Source organism: Manihot esculenta, chromosome 16 (assembly GCF_001659605.2).
Source record: "Manihot esculenta cultivar AM560-2 chromosome 16, M.esculenta_v8, whole genome shotgun sequence".
Classification (NCBI taxonomy): domain Eukaryota; kingdom Viridiplantae; phylum Streptophyta; class Magnoliopsida; order Malpighiales; family Euphorbiaceae; genus Manihot; species Manihot esculenta.
Window position 1 is genome coordinate 29,687,754 of NC_035176.2, and position 19,064 is coordinate 29,706,817.

The 19,064-nt window shown below is 32.3% G+C and overlaps 2 protein-coding genes across 2 annotated transcripts; one reads left to right on the forward strand and one right to left on the reverse strand.

Annotated features, from left to right (window-relative positions):
• Positions 1-222: 222 nt before the first annotated feature.
• On the reverse strand, positions 223-4,010 carry LOC110604079 (eukaryotic translation initiation factor 3 subunit K). Its single transcript, XM_021742156.2, has 8 exons — positions 3,636-4,010; positions 2,495-2,551; positions 2,272-2,322; positions 2,106-2,168; positions 1,804-1,854; positions 1,665-1,731; positions 1,097-1,179; positions 223-643 (listed from the first exon to the last, which is right to left on the reverse strand). The coding sequence occupies exons 1-8, from the start codon at positions 3,777-3,779 to the stop codon at positions 440-442; spliced, it is 720 nt and encodes a 239-aa protein (XP_021597848.1). The 5' UTR covers positions 3,780-4,010; the 3' UTR covers positions 223-439.
• Positions 4,011-13,874: 9,864 nt separating this feature from the next.
• On the forward strand, positions 13,875-19,001 carry LOC110603638 (sucrose synthase). The gene is made up of 14 exons (XM_021741441.2): positions 13,875-14,021; positions 14,944-15,070; positions 15,245-15,371; positions 15,469-15,620; positions 15,715-15,907; positions 16,198-16,533; positions 16,626-16,721; positions 16,818-16,991; positions 17,078-17,194; positions 17,291-17,457; positions 17,542-17,766; positions 17,857-18,420; positions 18,505-18,643; positions 18,731-19,001. The coding sequence occupies exons 2-14, from the start codon at positions 14,973-14,975 to the stop codon at positions 18,761-18,763; spliced, it is 2,421 nt and encodes an 806-aa protein (XP_021597133.1). The 5' UTR covers positions 13,875-14,021; positions 14,944-14,972; the 3' UTR covers positions 18,764-19,001.
• The last annotated feature ends 63 nt before the right edge of the window (positions 19,002-19,064 follow it).

A 19,064-nucleotide genomic window follows, 5' to 3' on the forward strand; every position in this document is an offset into this window, starting at 1 on the left:
ATTACCATGAAGTTCCATAAACAATATGAACATTCTCCTAACACCTTTAATCTTTTATTATATATGTGAATGAAATAATAATCTGATAATATTCTTATGCAACTTTTTTAAAAGATAAGATATTTTTATGTGAAGTTCTTAAAGTTGAAAGAGATTTTAATGTAATGCTTCTAAAGATTGAGAAATTTTATAGTAACAGATTAAAAAAAAAGAACTAGAATGTGATAACCTCTAAAATTGAGGAACTATAGATATAAATCACCCAGAAATTAAACTACTGTGTTTGGATTTGATCTTACAATACAAAAACAGAACAGGTTACTGCAGTCCCAGTATAATTAAGCAGTAAGCAAAAATTGTTATTAGGACTAGCGAGCAACTTTTAGAACCCAGAGCAAACACGCAGACCAAATTAAATAATCTCTCGCCCAACAAAAGTTCAGCCAAGAATGGGAAAGATTCGAGTGATGTGCTCTAACGGTACACTGTCTGCAGTATTTTTCTTCAGCTCGGGACGGTTAAATTCATTGGTCGGTAGGGTAATCAGTTGGCCCTTACCATGACCCTTTTCTATACTCCAACCACAATTGGCCACCTGCTGTTCAAGGAATTTGTCCAACGACAGACCTTCAATGTTGATGGCCTGTTACATGTCAATGTTTAAAGTAAGGAGTTTCACATTGCTGCCATGCAAACAAATAATCTCACAGGTAAAAAGGGCAAAATAAGAGCACCACGTATGAGCACGGTGAAAATATGAGCATGATCGATGAAAAGTAAAAGCTGAAAACAAAAATTGACTAGAGACTTTAAATGAAAGGAGTGGCAGCGCCCTCTACTTGTATCATCTATTTGAACCTTAAAGTTCAGGTTCGGAAACCAATGAATCCTTGGCCGGTAAATTTTTAATTCATTTATCACACATGCTAAACCATCACTCTTTTTCTCAACTTAGCAACTCAATTTCCACCATCCCTCACTCTCAATGACAATTCTTACCCACATTAGCGCTGTTATAAGGGCCATGTCATCATACAGAAGAGAACGCAATAGTAAAACAGCAAACATATGGCACGGGAATGAAGTTGAAGCATACCTCAGCGAGCACAGACCGGGGAACCTTTTGATAGGTCAATGAAAGTAGATGAATGGCATAAGATTGAATTGCTTGCTCGAAACCTGCATTCCATCCACTAGTAAGCCACAGCACATCTTACACACACTCAAAACGAAACAGACATGGAGGACATGGTCAATTATACCAGCTGTATGATTACAAGCATGATAGCAACAGCAAGATAACTTGAACACAAGGACAGAATGGACCACATCATGCATTAACCAACAACTCTATGCACACTCTAATCATCATTACAATTAGAATTCAACAGTACCAGTCACATGAATGATTCAATCAGCCTACTATTGCTGTTTCTGTGTGCCAAAGGCATCGCATTGTGAATATGATTATGTCCATGCCAACATAACTATCATATTAAATCTCCACTCTTAAAACTTTACCAATTTTCCTTACAATTCCATACGTTGTTCTAAATAAGCACAATAATCATTCTCTGAAATTTATCCTCGAATAGGTCAATTGGGCAACAGAATCCAAGATGTATCCAGTGAGAGAGTAGCAGCAAATGTAATTCATTTTTCACCTGGCACAGCTTCAACTATGTGGCGACTCTTAGCTGCTTCATCCCAGAACTGGCGAAACCTTCCTGTCTGCAAAATGAAGTACTTATAAGTTTCCCTTTCCTGAATATATACTAGTCAAGTAACATGGCAGAAACATACCTCCAAATAATGTGAAAGAACTATCAATGTCTTGAACTGTTCCTCCATTTGCTGACATACAAAAGAAGATAAATAAGTATCAAAGTGCTTACAATATATGCAAAATTGGAAAACCTAAATATAAATAAGTTAGGTAAATCGAAAAACACTCCCCAATCCAGCTCTCACCCCAAGCACTCATACATTTGCATTAGTCCACATCAGTTACATTGAATAAACTACAGTACTACTTGATGGGGAATGTTTTATCTTGGATGTGTAACTGCTTGTATAAGAATGTGCCAAAAGTAACAGAATGATACCACTCGTTCAGGAATTAAAAACAGACACAGGCTAAAATCTGGAGCTGGCATTGCCATTAGTGCCTGGTAAAATGAAATAAAGCAAAAGTAGATATTAGAAAGATATCATAGGCCACTAAGCTGCAAAAGCATTTAAAAGGGATTTTAAGCAAAGGCTAAACCAGACCTTAACCAAAATGCGAGCAACAATTTGGGTGCTCATTCGCTCAGGTTCAAACTGCAAGAATAAATATTTCAGCATGCTAATATTTAGTAAGGTTTACATATTCAAGTCTAACTGAAACTGCTGAGCCCATAACACCCCAAAAAGGAGGAAAAAACACAGAATAGCTGAACCATGTACAAAAATTTTATTGCTCTGATGAAAATAAATAAATAAAATAAAAGACCTGATAGAGGCGAAGAAGGCAAAGATTTGCATCCAGACTGTATGTTTGTAATGAAACCTGATACAGAAAATCCTTTTAATCTCGGCCATTTAGTAAACAGGTGAAGTGCAATAACAAGCAGCAAATCAAAAGGGTCAGGTTCAGGCAACAGGCAGAAACCTCATGAATTGTCAAACATATGGGAATTAGGGTTTCTTTTCTTTGTTTTGTTTAATCTTTTGGTGCTCTCTTATACCTCTAATTCACTAGGGTTATGAAGTTATGCCACCTAAATTAGTATGTTATAATTTTGTATAGTGTTTAACTTCACCTATTTCAATTTCTATGTATGTCTTATGAAATGGTCACAGCAATTTGAAACTATGTAGCCGTACTTGATAGAATTTTCATTTCATACTTCTGAGGGTTATTATAGCAAACTTTCTTGGTTTAATATTTCGAGGATTTTTCACATTTCTCTCATCAATTTATCCAGTTGGCCACCCCTATTATTAAGTTACAGCCTCAGGAAGTGCAATTAGCTAAACTTTGCAAGGCGTGAAAATAGAACACTCCCTATTGTTGGTTAATAGAGCTACTCATCAGCAGATATAGTCAGCTATAGAGATTGAAGTTTGACAAAAGAACTTTGATAGCATAACTTCAGCTCACTGATATATTAAAACCAGTATTCGCCTAAAAGTAAGACCTCCTTTCAGTCCATTAGCCAATATAAGTAATTTCATCGCAACAGCAACTCCACCAAAGCACCAAATTCAAAAGGGAAGGCTTTAAAGATCAAATCATAAACATCCTTTTAAAATAGGGGGAAAATAGATAACAAATAAGGACACAGGCTGAAATAAGCAAGCACCACTTCTCCAATTGGCAAAAACAAAAGTGTATTGCAATAATAATTTTAAAAAAAAATCATAATTCTTAACATTTTTCACAGCTTCATACTTGATACATACATACAAGAAAAAACAACTTAGTTCATACCCGTTAAACGAAATTTTCTTTCCTTTTCTCAGCGACCAAACCGATAATACTAGGCAACCCAAACATCAACTAACAATACCATATTGCTTATCAAATTGAAACCGGATTAAGCAATTGTGATGAATATTTAAGACACGATTGAGATAGAAATAGAAAGAACCTGTTCGTTAACGTAGTTTTCGAGATCTGGGAGGATGTCAGGATTGTAGGGATTGACGGCTACGAGCTGCTCGACAGTGAAGGAGACTTGCTGCTGCTGCTGCTGCTGCTGCTGCGGCTTTTGAGTGTCTCTCTCCCTACCCATTATGCCTTTTTCTCAGTATGATTTAGATACTTCTGTTATAGATTTGCTCTGATGCTCTTCGCTTGATATACACTCCACAGTCGAAAGTTCCAATCTTTAGCTGCGCGCGGCGGAGAGAGAACTATAAGGGCTTTAGCTTCACTCTGTCACAGCGCCCACGTAGGTGCAACTAGGGCAAGGGCGTCAAGACGGAGCTCGTCTAAAAGGCGTTTATGCCCCCTCGCAAATTAAAGGAAAAATAACTATATTTATTTTTTCTGATTACGTGAAACTCACTTATCGCATTTTCAAAAATATAATTAATAAATTAAAAAAAATTCCTTAAATTAAAATCTATTTTATTATTTTAAATAAAGAAAAGTATTCTCCAAAGAGGTTTTTGAAAATATCTTAACAATTAAAAGGCTTATTAAATCCTATATAGGTTTTTATTTCTCTTAATTAAAAATAAAATCAACGAAAAAAAAATCAAATTTTAAGTGAAAATTACAAAACCCCGAGCAATTCTAACCCATTTCTGCACCCTCAATAATGGGCCAATTTCTGGTAATCTGCCGGCCATCACATGCTAAAAGAATTGGAACATGGGCTATACTGTTCACAAAATGGATAAACGTCACCTGGAAGCCCAAACTCAGAAAGGGACAAACTTAAAACAAAAACAGTCATATGTTAAAATTCCAAGTCCACAGTCGACGGTCTGAAAGCAACATTGAATTGACAGGACACACCCGTGTCAAATCAGGGGCCTAATTTTAGATCCAGACCGTGTAATGGGGTTAGAATCATTCCCACGACGACTGCCTTTTTTTTCTTTTTTTTAATATTCTGCCCACCATAAAAAGTGCTACGCCTCTTTTCGAGTCGCTAAAAGCCTCAGCCTATACCAATCATATTTTAGACGCAATTCTCTACTTTCAACACCTTCCATTTGATTTCCTTCTATGCTCCAAACGTTTCTTTGTGAAACTTTATGGGTTTTCTTGCCACGTTGGTTTGCTTTTATTATTGATCACAAACTGGTTCAAAGGAATGAGAATTTAAATAAAGAGCATTTATTTAGACTAAATCTATAATTTAACTGCTAGTTTTTATAAATAATTAATAAATTAAAGTTAATAATTAATAGTATATTATTTCATGTAATTTTTAAGAGTTAAATAATTATAGTTTATACGGTTTAGAGGTTGAATAATTATATTTTATAAAATGAAAATTTATAATTTAGTCTCTAAATATTGTCATTATTAACAAGTGAGTTCTTATAGTTTTAGAAATCTATTAAAATATCCTTATATTTTCTTTCCGTCAACTAAATAGCTATTCCGTCCTCTTTTCCGTTAAAATTAGATAAATGAGGGATAAATGAGAGTAGGAAAAATTTTTAAAATCCAATTTTACCCTCAAATAAAATTCTTTATTTAGTTCTTGGATATTATTATTATTAATAAGTTAATCCTTATATTTTTAAAAATCTATTAAAATATTTTTATCTTTTTCCATATCTATTAAAATGTTCTTATCATTTTTTTTGTCAATAAAATAGTCCCTATCTTTTCTCATATATATTAAAACGTCATTATCATTTTTTTTCATCAACGAAATAGTCCTTCCTCATCGTTTCTTTCCATCAACGAAATCGTCCCTCTCTATATTTTTAGAAATCTATTAAAACGTTCTTATCGTTTCTATTTGTTAACAAAATAGTCTCTATCTTTTCTCACATCTATTAAAATGTCCTTATCGTTTCTTTTTGTCAACGAAATAGTCACTATCTTTTCTTTTCTCTTTCTCCTCCCCCTCCTCCTTCTCCTCCTCCTCATCCTCCTCCTTCAAAAAAGAAGAAAAAGAAGAAGAAAAAGAAGAAAAAAAAGAAGAAAAAAAGAAAAAAAAGGAAAAGAAGGAGAAGAAGAAGAAGAGAAAGAAGAAGAAGAAGAAGAAGAAGATGTAGAAGTAGAAGGAGAAGCAGAAGCAGAAGGAGGAATAATTGATGAAAAAGAGGAAGAGTTGAGGAAAATAATGGAGTAATTTAGTCTTTTACTATATTTTTAATGGTAAAAATAGACGGAATGACTATTTTATTGATGAAAAGAAAATATAAAAACGTTTTAATAAATTTCTAAAAGTATAGGAACTGATTTATTAATAATAATAATATTCAGTTATTAAATTATAAATCTCCTTTTATAAAATTTAAAGATTAAATATAAAAAATTTAGAATGTAAATATCGAAGTACTAACCCAATTTTTATTGGCTAAATAATATATTTAGCCCATCTATTTACATTTGATTTATTTATATAGCTTTTGATAAAAATAAAAAAAAAAGATTTATTTATATAGCTCTTATCCATTGAGTGACAGAGTTTCATGTGATAGCTTATACTATATATATATATATGCATGTGGGTCATGACGTGGACAATGGCAATTTTTTCTCTTTCTTCATTCTTACGTAAGAAATAAATTATCATCCTAATTTTTCATTGTTAATATTTAAAAATTTAGATTTTATATATTAACTACTTACCTTTTATGGAATTTAATGTTTAAATTTGATGAATATATAAAATCGAAAAGTCATTTTGATGTTTAAATTAATTTTGTAGTAATTAATTGTATGGGGTATTAAATTTAAGAAAATTACAAGGTAACTACAGTCAGTTCAGCAATCCAACTCCCACCAATAACAAAAATAATAATAGTGAAGATGATGGGAGATAATAGACTTTTGGAGTGTAAGAAAAGTCATTAAAACCTACTTAATTAATTGCTAATCCCATCAATTTCAATGCTACCTCACCCCACATCCTTAATTTATCTTTTTTGTTTTTCATATATTATTTACTTATTTTTTCCATTATTTATTTTAAAAATAAAATATAGACATTTATTCTGATAAGTTGGATTAAATAATTTATTTGGTTTAAAAAAAAGTTTAATAATAAAAAAAATAATTCAATAATAATAAGTATTGTGATGAATGATTTGATATCTTTGTATTTTTAAACGACACAAAAAAATTAATTTTTATGAATAGGGTGAACTAATAATGATGAGAGCACTTTACTCTTTAGTAAATTGAATGATATAAATAAAATTTAATTTTAATTTATTAAATTTATAAATATTTTTAATTATATGATAAAATAGTTAAATAATTTTTTTATAAAAAATTATAATTATGAGTTATATAATGATGGATAATCTTCAATTTTTACTATAAAAATGATTATATTATAAGAACTAGATGAGAAAATTATTATATTAGAAGAAATAAATGAGAAATTTGAATTAAATTTTTTTTTTGTGAAATACCAATGAGACTATTTTTGATTGGCTAATAATCAGATAATTGAACTTATAATATTATCTTTGAATTTAAATTAAATATATTTATTACATGTTGTTCTGTTCAACTACCCTTTCGCTTTCTTTATTTATTTTTTTTCATTTTTCATTTTCAAAATAAAATATAGTCATTTATCCAGTCACACAACATGATTCTGTGCGTTTATATCTTTGTCTTTAAAGCATTTGATTAACTATTTTGGTCCACGTGTCATATTCCTTCATTAAATAAAATATTTTTTTATATGAAGAAAATATCAAAATTGAAATAATTGATGGATTAACCATGAAAAGTATATTTTAAATTTGATTTTTCTAATGGCCATATTGTTTTAAATTAAATATTTATATATTATTGGAATTTATTTTAAATATTTCATATTAAATTTGAATTAAAATAATTTATTTAATTTAATTTATTCATATTTTTAATTAAATAAAACTTAAACCGGTAGATAATCAGCCTATACTTGGAACTCTACATGCCGTTGGAGCTCCGATTAATATTATATTTTCTGCAATATTGAATATAATAATCCTAATATGGCAATATTCCAAAGCTCAAATATTATTCTTTTTGCTTTACATATTCTAAATTCTATTTAGCCTAAAAAAGAATGCGAGAGGCATCCTCTTTTATTTTCTCTTTTTTATTTAAATAAAAACTTAAATTTTTATATAATTAATAAATTAATTTTTATATTTTTAAAATTTAAATATTTTAATTTTTCAATAATTATGCCGGCTAAATTAAACAAATTTTGTCTATTATTATCATTAAAAATATAAAAATATTTTTATTATCCTTTTAAAATAAATAAACTACAATTTTAAAATTAATATAATTAATAAATAAATTTTTATATTTTTAAATCTCTCTTTGTATTAAACCGTCAGTGTATATATATTTTACTCGTGTAATTAATTTTAATTGTGTAGTTTATATGAACTGTTACTATCGGTCATATCATTTTAATATTTAATTTATCTAATTTGGTAGTAAGCAGTAATTTTTAATTAAAAGTGATTATATAATTAAGATATTTATTTGATTAAAAGCGATGGTGACATTAATAGAAAAATGAAAGTGATTCCTACCAAAACTATTGAGTAATCCACCCACCAAATGGGCAACATTAGCTCTAGCATTGTAATTTACATACACTATGAAAGGGGAGCAGTAGCCTTGACTTTAAGACAAAGGTGTTAGGCGGACCAAACTAAGAAGCTTCAATTACAAGAGGAGACAACCTATCCTAAGTAGTTTAATGCCAAATAGGTCCTACCAATTATGTCTCTTTCAAGCTATAATATTTCCTACCAAATCCTCTTTACAATTGAACATGATATATGTACCATTTTTATCCCCTTTTTAGTAGGGTGGGGTAGTCTTGTTTCATACCGAAATAATCGAGGAAATCAAATTTTAATTTGATTTTATATTATTTTTTATTCAGTTTGATTTTAATTTTTTTTTTTAAATTGTGTTAGTTTAGTTTAATTTAATTTTCATCAGAAAAATTTTAGTAAGGTTAAATCAAATTAATTAGAGAGATTTACAATTTAGTTTCTGAATATTGCCATTATTAACAAGTCAGTCGCTGTATTTTTAAAAACTTATTAAAACGTCATTATATTTTTTTCTGATAACGAAATAGTCTTTCCGTCTATTTTTGTCATTAAAAATATAGTAAAAGATCAAATTACCCCCCTCTTTTCCTCTTCCTCCTCCTCCTTCTCCTCCTTCCTTTTCTTCTTCATCAATTCTTCCTCTTTCTTCTTCTTCTTCTTCTTCTACTTCTTCTTCTCCTCCTTCTCCTTCTTCTTCTTCTTTTTCTTCTTTTTCTTATTCTTCTTCTCCTTCATCATCTTCTTTTTTTTCTTCTTCTTCTTCTTCTCCTTCATCATCATCATCTTTTTCTTCCTTTTTGAAAAGGAAGAGGAGGAGAAGGAACTATTTCGTTGACGGAAAGAAACGATAAGGACATTTTAATAAATGTAAGAAAAAATAAGGATTATTTCGTTGATAAAAAGAAACGATAAAAACGTTTTAATAGATATGAAAAAAGATAAGGATGTTTTAATAGATTTATAAAAATATAAGGAGGGATGATTTCGTTGACGGAAAGAAACGATGAGAAGAGATTATTTCGTTGACGGAAATAAACGATAAAGACATTTTAATAGATATGAGAAAAGATAGAGACTATTTCATTGACGGAAAGAAACGATAAGAACGTTTTAATAGATATGAAAAAAGATAAAAACGTTTTAATAGATTTTTGAAAATATAGAGACTGACTTGTTAATAATAGCAATATCCAAAAACTAAATAAGGGGTTTTATTTGAGGGTAAAATTGGATTTTAAAAATTTTCTCTCTCATTCTTTATCTAATTTTAACGGAAAAGTGGAGGAAAAATTATTTCGTTGATGAAAAGAAAACATAAGGACGTTTTAATAAATTTCTAAAAATATAGAGACTGACTTGTTAATAATGACAATATCCATAAACTAAATTATAAATCTCTCAACTAATTAATTATTAATATTATATCATTTTGAAAAAATATATATCATATTCTAATTAAAATTAAAACACTTTAATTATACTATAAAATATTTAAAATAAGATAAAAATTAAAAAATAAAAACTCATTAAAAGTCGAATCCATCGAACTGAATTCAGTTATTCTAATTCGATTATGTTCACATATACTTAAAATTTAATTTAGTGCGATTTTGAATAAACTAACTGTGCACTCTTAGTTTTTTAAATTAACATTTCATAATAATTTAATATAATTAATTTCTTTTATGTCAGTTATATTGTCTGTAATAAAAAAATTTAATTCTTTTGTTAGAAACCAAGTCTATTTGAAACTATTGTTTACTTGGTGACCTAATTAGAGGCTATAATATAAGCTCATTGGACATTTTGGTTGTGGAATTTTTATATTACTATGATGCTATTTTTGAATTATTTTTGTGTAATAATATTCTTTATTAGTAAAATTCAGAATACAACATTATTTTTAGTAAAATTGAATTTTTAATTAATAAACGAAAAAGAAAAAACCTCATATTTATTGTATCCATCACTAAATTAAAGAGTGAGAAAAGATGATCAATTTTTTGGACCTCAGGAATGAGTCAGATAGATGTTAGGTTTTGTGCCGAATACATCCCAAGTAGTTATCAGGCTTTATCGAAACCAAATCAATCAAAAGTCATGTAATAATATGATGTTGAATTTGTTATTAAGAAATAGTTAAAGAATATTTTGTAACATCAGAAATATTCTTGAGTACTATCGATTGGACTAACCCTATTAAACTAAATTTGTATATTATATAATTAGATTTTGAGTGAATTTAAATTTTGAAAATATTAGCTGAAAACTAAAATTCTGAAATAAGATGTATCAAATTCAAGTTCTATAAATTAATATTAGATTGATTATTATATTTTCATGTTATGTAATTATCTGTATACAGACAATGTTATCTATCAGGTCTTATTGCGTAAATTATTCCAAATTATGACCCAAAATTAAATATAGCTCCCAAAAATAACCCAATGAGAAAAACAACAAATTCAGGCAGCCATAGCTCGCTGCAGGACATGCATTTCCATTGTTGTAATATTTAATTTTCTCTTTATTATTATTTTCTGCCAAGAAACAGTTCAGTTTGGTAGTGGCCAACTGGCCATTTCCCTGTGTCAACAATGGTTAATAATTGGCTAATTGGCAGAAAAAATAGCCAGGCTATGACCACCACTGAAAGGGACTTACTGGGAGGACAATTATTATAATTATTATTATTTAAAAAAACAAGAATTCTAAAATTCTGACGATTGAAGATTAATTAGCATTTTTTAATTATTATTATAAAAATTAAATATAAAGGAATAATTAAGATCTTATCCAAAATAAAAATGGATAGAATTAATATCGAAATCGAAGGACCTACAAGTACGTGTTCAGGGACAACCTGTCCAAAGTTGACGTTTCCACACCTCTTAAATCTGCAATTTGATGCCCTATACCCAGACATACAGTACCTCCCAAAATATCTGTCCTAGTGATTTCATTCTGTTAATTAATTAATTTTTATAATAATTTAGTTTATTTATTTTAATAATAATTTTAATAAATAAATCAAAATATAAGGTTGAAGTTATAATAATAATGGCAATATTCAGTACCTTTTATTCCTGTATCAGTTCTTTTTGTTATAGCCTCACGTTGGTCTCACTGTGGGCTCAAATTCCACCTCCTGTTCCTGTATTTCACCCAAGTGGGCAAACAACTCCACTCAATCACAGCAAAGCATTATTTTTTCTGAAAATTAACTAAAAGGCCAAACTCCACCAATCCCAAAGCCAAAAAACTTGAGCTTAAACAAAGCATGTGATGTTATTTCTCAGAGAATTTAAATCAAATACCTGGGCTTCAATACCAGAATTGTGTAGCCACTGGGTTTGCTAAACAGCTGCTACTTCACAATTTTCTCGCACAATTTTTGAAAATTGTCAATCAATGGATTAGGTCGCAACGCAAGTCTCCTCTTTTAATCTCAAGTTTTCTTAATCAACCCATTTGTCGGTGCTCGGTTAAAAAATCCTAGCCAATCTGTCTCCGCATACTTTTGTCATAACCTTCACACGTGGGTCCCTATCCTAAGCAGTTACATGCTTCTTTCTGACAGTGTACGATCCAAATCAAACCCCATGCGGTTACCCCAGGTTTACAACCTTCAATAATAAAATGCCACGTCACAAAATGGACCTCGTAGTTTAAAAAATTATTAATTGTTTATATATTTATTTTTAAGTGAGAGAAAACCACTGAATATATAACTTTTCGTGGTTTGTAACCGACGCGCTCGTAAGCTTCTGATCTTCCTGTGCGGAGCCGAACGGAAAGTATGAGTTAATAATCGAATTAACTGAATTAATTTAAAATTTTAATTTAATTTTTTTAAAAAAAATAAGTTTTTTAATTTGATTTGATTTTAATCATAAAATATTAATAAAATTAAATTGAACTGAATTAAATAATTAAAAATATTGTTTTTTTATAATATAGAAAGATTATATTCTAATAAAATTAAAATATTTCAATTAATTTTAAAATTTTAAAAATAAAAATACAAAAAATAAATATTTAATTAATTAAATTGAATCAAATTAGTTTTAATTTAAATAATTTTTTTTAATTTAATTTAATTTTTTATGAATATTTGAATTTCAGTTTTAGGTTTATTTGGATTCGTAAGTGTCCTATTATATTAAAATAAAATTACAGAAATACCCCTATACGATTGACTTATCACCCGCCAAAAGGTGCCCGGCCACTTCCATGTGTTGCATGAATTCAGCAATGCAAAATAGAAAAGAAAATGGCATTTTACCAAAAAGAAAAGAGAAAAATAGATGGAATAACCATCTTTGAGTCAAAGACAACAGAAGAAAACCAAAGGGAATAAAAAAAAAAAATCCAAGTTGAAGCTTAAAAATTCAACTGAATAATACATCAAAAATTAAAAATGAAGAAATGGGTTTCTTTCACTGTTTCACTTTCAACAAACAACCATTAAAAAAAGCAAGAAAGAAATTAAGTGGTTAAATAAAATAAAAAAATAAAGAAAGAAAGCTTAATGAGGCAAAGGGGGCCACAAGGAAGGAGAGGAGGCTGTTTTAGAAAGCAACAATGAAACCACAGGAAGGTGAAGGCAGTATAATGATAGCTTCTCACGGATACAGAGGCACCATTAACCAATTTTATTTTATTTTTCTTGAGAGCTCGCTCGCCACCTTTTACGAAGCTAGCTCTAAAAACTTGTGAGCCAATCCCTTGTTGATTGTGTATATAAGGGTCTCGTGCTTCACCCATTTTCTTCATCCCCATTTGTGATCTAAAGCTCCTTTCTTTGCTTTCTTGCGTTTGTTCGTCGGAGAGAGTATTCTGTGGGCTCCGTTTCAAGGTAAAGTTCCTGCCGTTTCAAGCAAATCTTGTTTAGTGGTTAGAGTCTCTGGCGAGAAATTGTCTGTTATTAGTGACATTGCATAGGAGTTTTGAAATTCTTGTTGGATCCTTGTTTGTTTTTAATGCATTAGACGGTTAGATCAACACTGTTGATGAACTTAATTGGATAAATCGTAATGACTCTTGTGCGCACCAAAGGACAAACCATTTGCATTAAAAATAACGAGCTGGCTGGCTAGGCAAAAAAAAAAAAGGTCTTTGGATTTGATGATCAACGATTCTAGCATCATCATCATCCATTAACCCCATGATTGGACCTCACTTATGCAGTTATTTGCCTGCAGCTCCAGTGTCCCTACACCACCATCTACCACCACCGACTCTCCGGCATTACCCAGTTTCCATTTATTTGAAAAAACTTTGCTTTGATAGTTCATTAGCTTGATCAAATTCTGTTCCTTTTAACTGTTACCAGGTTGCATGTTGCCTGGGGGATTAAGGTGATCGGTAATGATGATAACTTGCTTGACTTTCTTTAGCTACATTTTGAAATTAATATATTTGCTAGAGAATATACTCGAAATCTTTGTACATTACTATAATACCCTCACCCGCAAATCTCTCTTACCAAAATATTAATATTTTTAATTTTTTATTGCTTTAGGAAAAGATAATAGAAGAAAATAACAAAAAAAAAAAATTACTGTTTGCCCATTCTATCCGTTTCCTTTTTAATTATTAGTATTATTATTTTATTTTAATTTTGCGGTTGTTTGCCTTTTAACTTTTTTATTTTCCCCTTGTTTCTTGCGCTTTCCTCTATAAATTTTCGCACACTCTTGCCTTTCAATCACCCCACTTCGTTGTGTTTCCTTCTCTGTTCTCCTTTTTTACGTTTGGTTAGTTCATTTTCTCTTTCTTTAAGTTCTTTTCTTCTCTTATTCTGTTTCTCAGTGTTCATGGTGTTGTGATCTGCTTTAGTTGCCTGTGTGCAAGGCTTTCTAGCTGTTTCCCTTGATCATGCTGCCTTATTGTTGTTCGTTATAGATTAACCTTCTCTGGCAGCTATAGAGAATATTATGCAGATCACGTTACTGTCAAAGCTAAATTACTGTTAAGATTTGATTAGCATGTCCATTTGATCTTTGTTATAAAAGTTTGTATCTTGACGAAGAACAACTTATAATGTCGGCGTCTGTTGTTTTTTTTCCAACTTAAAATGGTGGAGAAGTTCAGTTCCAATTTCCTTTTTTCTTGTCAAAACTTCATATCCATTTTCAGAGTCAAAGAAATGAACTTTTCCACGAGGAATTTTCTGGCTACCTTCTTTTGATGATTCTTGCACATGTGTTTCTTGGAGAATTTTTTTTTCTCTGCTCTGCTTTATTCTTATTGCCGGAAAGTCTTTCCTTTATCTTTAATAAACCCAGTTTTAAGTAGGAAACCAAGTTTGAGGTTTCGCTTCCGTTCACCACAGCTGACAGTTCTTTTAAACTAATCGTCTCAGGTTCTGATTCTGTTGGGAACAGTTGTTAATTTGTTTAGTTATGTGGGCAGTGACCAATAGATCTTCAACATGCAGTTTCTTGCTGCATTATTTAAGACAGTATTCTTAGTTCAACAAACAACTCTTAATCAAATATTAATTTAAAGTGGTTGGCGAGGTGTTAGGTTTGGAATTTTTTTTTCCCTCTTCTAGAAACAATGTGATTTTGTTGGGTTTTGACTATTTGGTGATTATCCAAATGCTTATATAGTTACGTTATTAGATTTCTTTTAATTACATCTGCTGCTTACATTTGCTTCAAACTTCACCTGAAGGTAGTTGTAAGATTTTCTGACAAGGAGCTATGGCTGAACGTGTTATCACTCGCGTTCAGAGCATCCGTGAACGTTTGGATGAGACACTCTCTGCTCATCGCAATGAAATTGTGGCCTTGCTCTCAAGGTAAATCCATTGAAGATCTATAAACTCAAAAGTTTCTTGTAACAAAAGAGTAGCTTGCATGTCTGTTTATGGATGTTCTGCTTAGCTATTCTTGAAAAACAAGCATGATTTTATAAACATTGTCGGAAACTTACTTCTGTCTGAAATATTAAAAGATCACGTATCTGTATGCAGGATTGAAGGAAAGGGAAAGGGAATTCTTCAGCACCACCAGATCATTGCTGAGTTTGAGGAAATCCCAGAAGAGAACAGAAAGAAACTATTGGAAAGTGTATTTGGCGAAGTTCTGAGATCTGCACAGGTAACCTTGATCACACTTTTTATCTCATGTTCAGGGGATCTATGTCGCAGGACATGAGAAATTTTCTCATATTCTTTCGTTGATTATATAATTTTAGGAAGCAATTGTGTTGCCTCCCTGGGTTGCTCTTGCTGTGCGCCCAAGGCCTGGTGTTTGGGAGTACATTAGAGTGAATGTCCATGCACTTGTTGTTGAGGAGCTGCGTGTTGCTGAGTATCTGCACTTCAAGGAGGAACTTGTTGATGGAAGGTAACTTTGGAGATGGATTGCAGACTAATTCTTCACTTTGTTTTTTGTTAAAAATATAGTATTTTTATCCTAATAGTGTTGCTTGATCTCTCAGTGTCAATGGCAACTTTGTGCTGGAGCTGGACTTTGAGCCATTCAATGCATCTTTCCCTCGTCCAACTCTTTCTAAGTATATTGGTAATGGTGTTGAGTTCCTTAACCGTCACCTTTCAGCGAAATTGTTCCATGACAAGGAGAGCTTGCATCCTCTGCTTGAGTTTCTCAAAGTTCACTGCCACAAGGGAAAGGTATGCTGATTAACATAGCCAATTTCAGGATTTGGGTTGAAGTTTTAACAGGATGACTAAAGATTTGTGGAAATATTTGAACCTAAAACCATGACCGTAGCATGAATTAGTAGCTCAATATTGTCATGACTACGTTAGTACTTGTAATAAGGAAATTCTTACGCTCTGCCTAAGTAGATCTTGAGGTTATCAAGGTTGATCTGGTCATAGAGTTGATTATATCTAAGTAATTTCTTCATTTTGTTGGAAAATTTTCGTTTCTCACTGTATCGATTCGTGTTCTTGTGCAGAACATGATGCTTAACGACAGAATTCATAACTTGGATTCCTTGCAATATGTTCTGAGAAAGGCAGAGGAGTATCTCACTGCATTGGCACCTGAGACACCGTACTCTCAATTCGAGCACAAGTTCCAGGAAATTGGCCTGGAGAGAGGTTGGGGTGATACCGCTGAGCGTGTTCTAGAGATGATTCGACTTCTTTTGGATCTTCTTGAGGCACCAGACCCCTGCACTCTTGAAACATTCTTGGGAAGAATCCCAATGGTCTTCAATGTTGTGATTATGTCTCCTCATGGATACTTCGCCCAAGACAATGTTTTGGGGTATCCGGACACCGGAGGCCAGGTTACTTCACATTCATAGCCTAATACCATTTCTTTTTGGCACTCTTGATTGGAGCTTTTAACTGATGCTTTTGCGTAATCCTTTTCCGATAGGTTGTTTATATCTTGGATCAAGTTCGTGCCTTAGAGACAGAAATGCTTCACCGTATAAAGCAGCAAGGACTCGATATCACCCCCCGCATTCTCATTGTATGTTCATTCAATTGAGTTTTATGTATTTGTTATCATGGTTTATTATTATACTGTTATGGGATCTCATCACTTAACCTTTCTATTTGTATGCAGATTACTCGGCTTCTTCCTGATGCAGTAGGAACCACTTGTGGTCAACGTCTTGAAAAAGTATTTGGGACAGAGCATTCAGATATCCTCCGTATACCCTTTAGAACTGAGAAGGGAATTGTTCGTAAATGGATCTCAAGATTTGAAGTGTGGCCATATCTAGAGACTTACACTGAGGTTGAACATTTGATTCACTACATAATGTTTTTATTCATGAAATTGCTCTTTTTTTTTTTGGCTTAAAGTTTACCTTTCTTTTTCAGGATGTTGCCACTGAAATTGGTAAGGAGTTTCAGGGCAAGCCTGATCTGATCATTGGAAATTACAGTGATGGAAACATCGTTGCCTCTTTGTTAGCACACAAATTAGGTGTTACAGAGGTTTGTTCTTCAAGATTCTCACCAAAATCATGTTTTCCTCTGCTCTTTGCTTCCTACAGCCGCTCTAAGTATGTATTTTTTTGCTATCTTTTGCAGTGTACCATTGCTCATGCTCTTGAAAAGACCAAATATCCGGAATCGGATATTTACTGGAAGAAGTTTGATGAGAAGTACCATTTTTCATGTCAGTTTACAGCTGATCTTATAGCAATGAATCATACAGATTTCATCATCACCAGCACATTCCAAGAAATTGCTGGAAGGTGATATTATGCATCTTTGTTCTTTTTACTGTGAAATTCTTAGATTGTGTTAGCACTTAACTTGTTATCCTTCCACCTTTTCAGCAAGGACACCGTTGGCCAATATGAGAGCCACACGGCTTTCACCCTTCCCGGCCTCTACCGAGTTGTTCATGGTATTGATGTCTTTGATCCAAAATTCAACATTGTCTCGCCTGGTGCTGATGAAACCATTTACTTCTCCTACACTGAGGAGAAACGTAGGTTGACCTCTTTCCATCCAGAAATAGAGGAGCTTCTCTACAGCCCTGTTGAGAATGAAGAACACTTGTGAGTCATTGTTCCTTGTGACTATCTATCAAATTGCAGTTATGAAACATAAATGTGTAATAACATCACTGCTGTCTTGGTGTTCAACAGATGTGTGCTAAAAGATCGCAGCAAGCCAATTATCTTCACCATGGCAAGGCTGGACAGAGTTAAGAATTTAACTGGCCTTGTAGAATGGTACGGAAAGAATGCCAAGCTCCGCGAATTGGCTAACCTTGTAGTAGTTGGTGGTGATAGAAGAAAGGAGTCTAAAGATTTAGAAGAACAAGCCGAAATGAAGAAAATGCATAGCCTTATTGAGAAATACAATCTGAATGGCCATTTCAGATGGATTTCTTCCCAGATGAACCGGGTGAGGAACGGGGAGCTCTACCGTTACATTTGCGACACGAAGGGTGTTTTCGTGCAACCTGCTATATACGAAGCTTTCGGTTTGACAGTTGTTGAGGCCATGACCTGTGGTTTGCCAACCTTTGCTACCTGCAATGGTGGCCCTGCTGAGATCATTGTACATGGAAAATCTGGCTTCAACATTGACCCTTACCATGGTGATCAGGCTGCTGAGCTCCTTGTTCAGTTCTTTGAGAAGTGCAAGGCTGATCCATCTCACTGGATCAAGATCTCCGAGGGAGCCATGCAACGTATCCAAGAGAAGTAAGCTCATTGCCTTCTGTTGTTAGTCATGTGCTACTGAGTTTTGTTTATCTGACTTGCTAAATGATTTGGTTTGATTCACAGGTATACCTGGCAAATCTACTCTCAGAGGCTGTTGACCCTCACCGGTGTATATGGCTTCTGGAAACATGTATCTAAGCTTGACCGCCGTGAGAGCCGCCGCTACCTGGAAATGTTCTACGCTCTGAAGTATCGCAAACTGGTAAGCTTCCTCCTGCAGAAGCGTTTCTTTTCACCATGTGTCTGCAAACGTGTGGTGAATAATTGTTGTTGTTTCATGAAATTTCAGGCTGAATCAGTTCCTCTAACTGTTGAGGATTAAGTGGAACTACAAAACTCGAGGGAACCAGCGATCGAAGGTTCAAGCGGGAAGTTTCGAAGGTGTGAAGAATAATGGCCATTTCACAAATGTGGTTGAAACAAGAAGAAATTTCCATTGCTTCATTTTGTTCTTTTCTTTTCTTTTTTATTTCCCCCCCTTCTCTTATTGCGGCATTGTTTGAACTTTGGCTATTGAGCCCCTTCATCAATTGCAGTAAAGATTGTTTCTTTTTGCTTCATCTGTTGTTTACCTGGTCTGAATTTTCCCCCCCTTATTCTCCCCATGATCAAATTTATGTTAT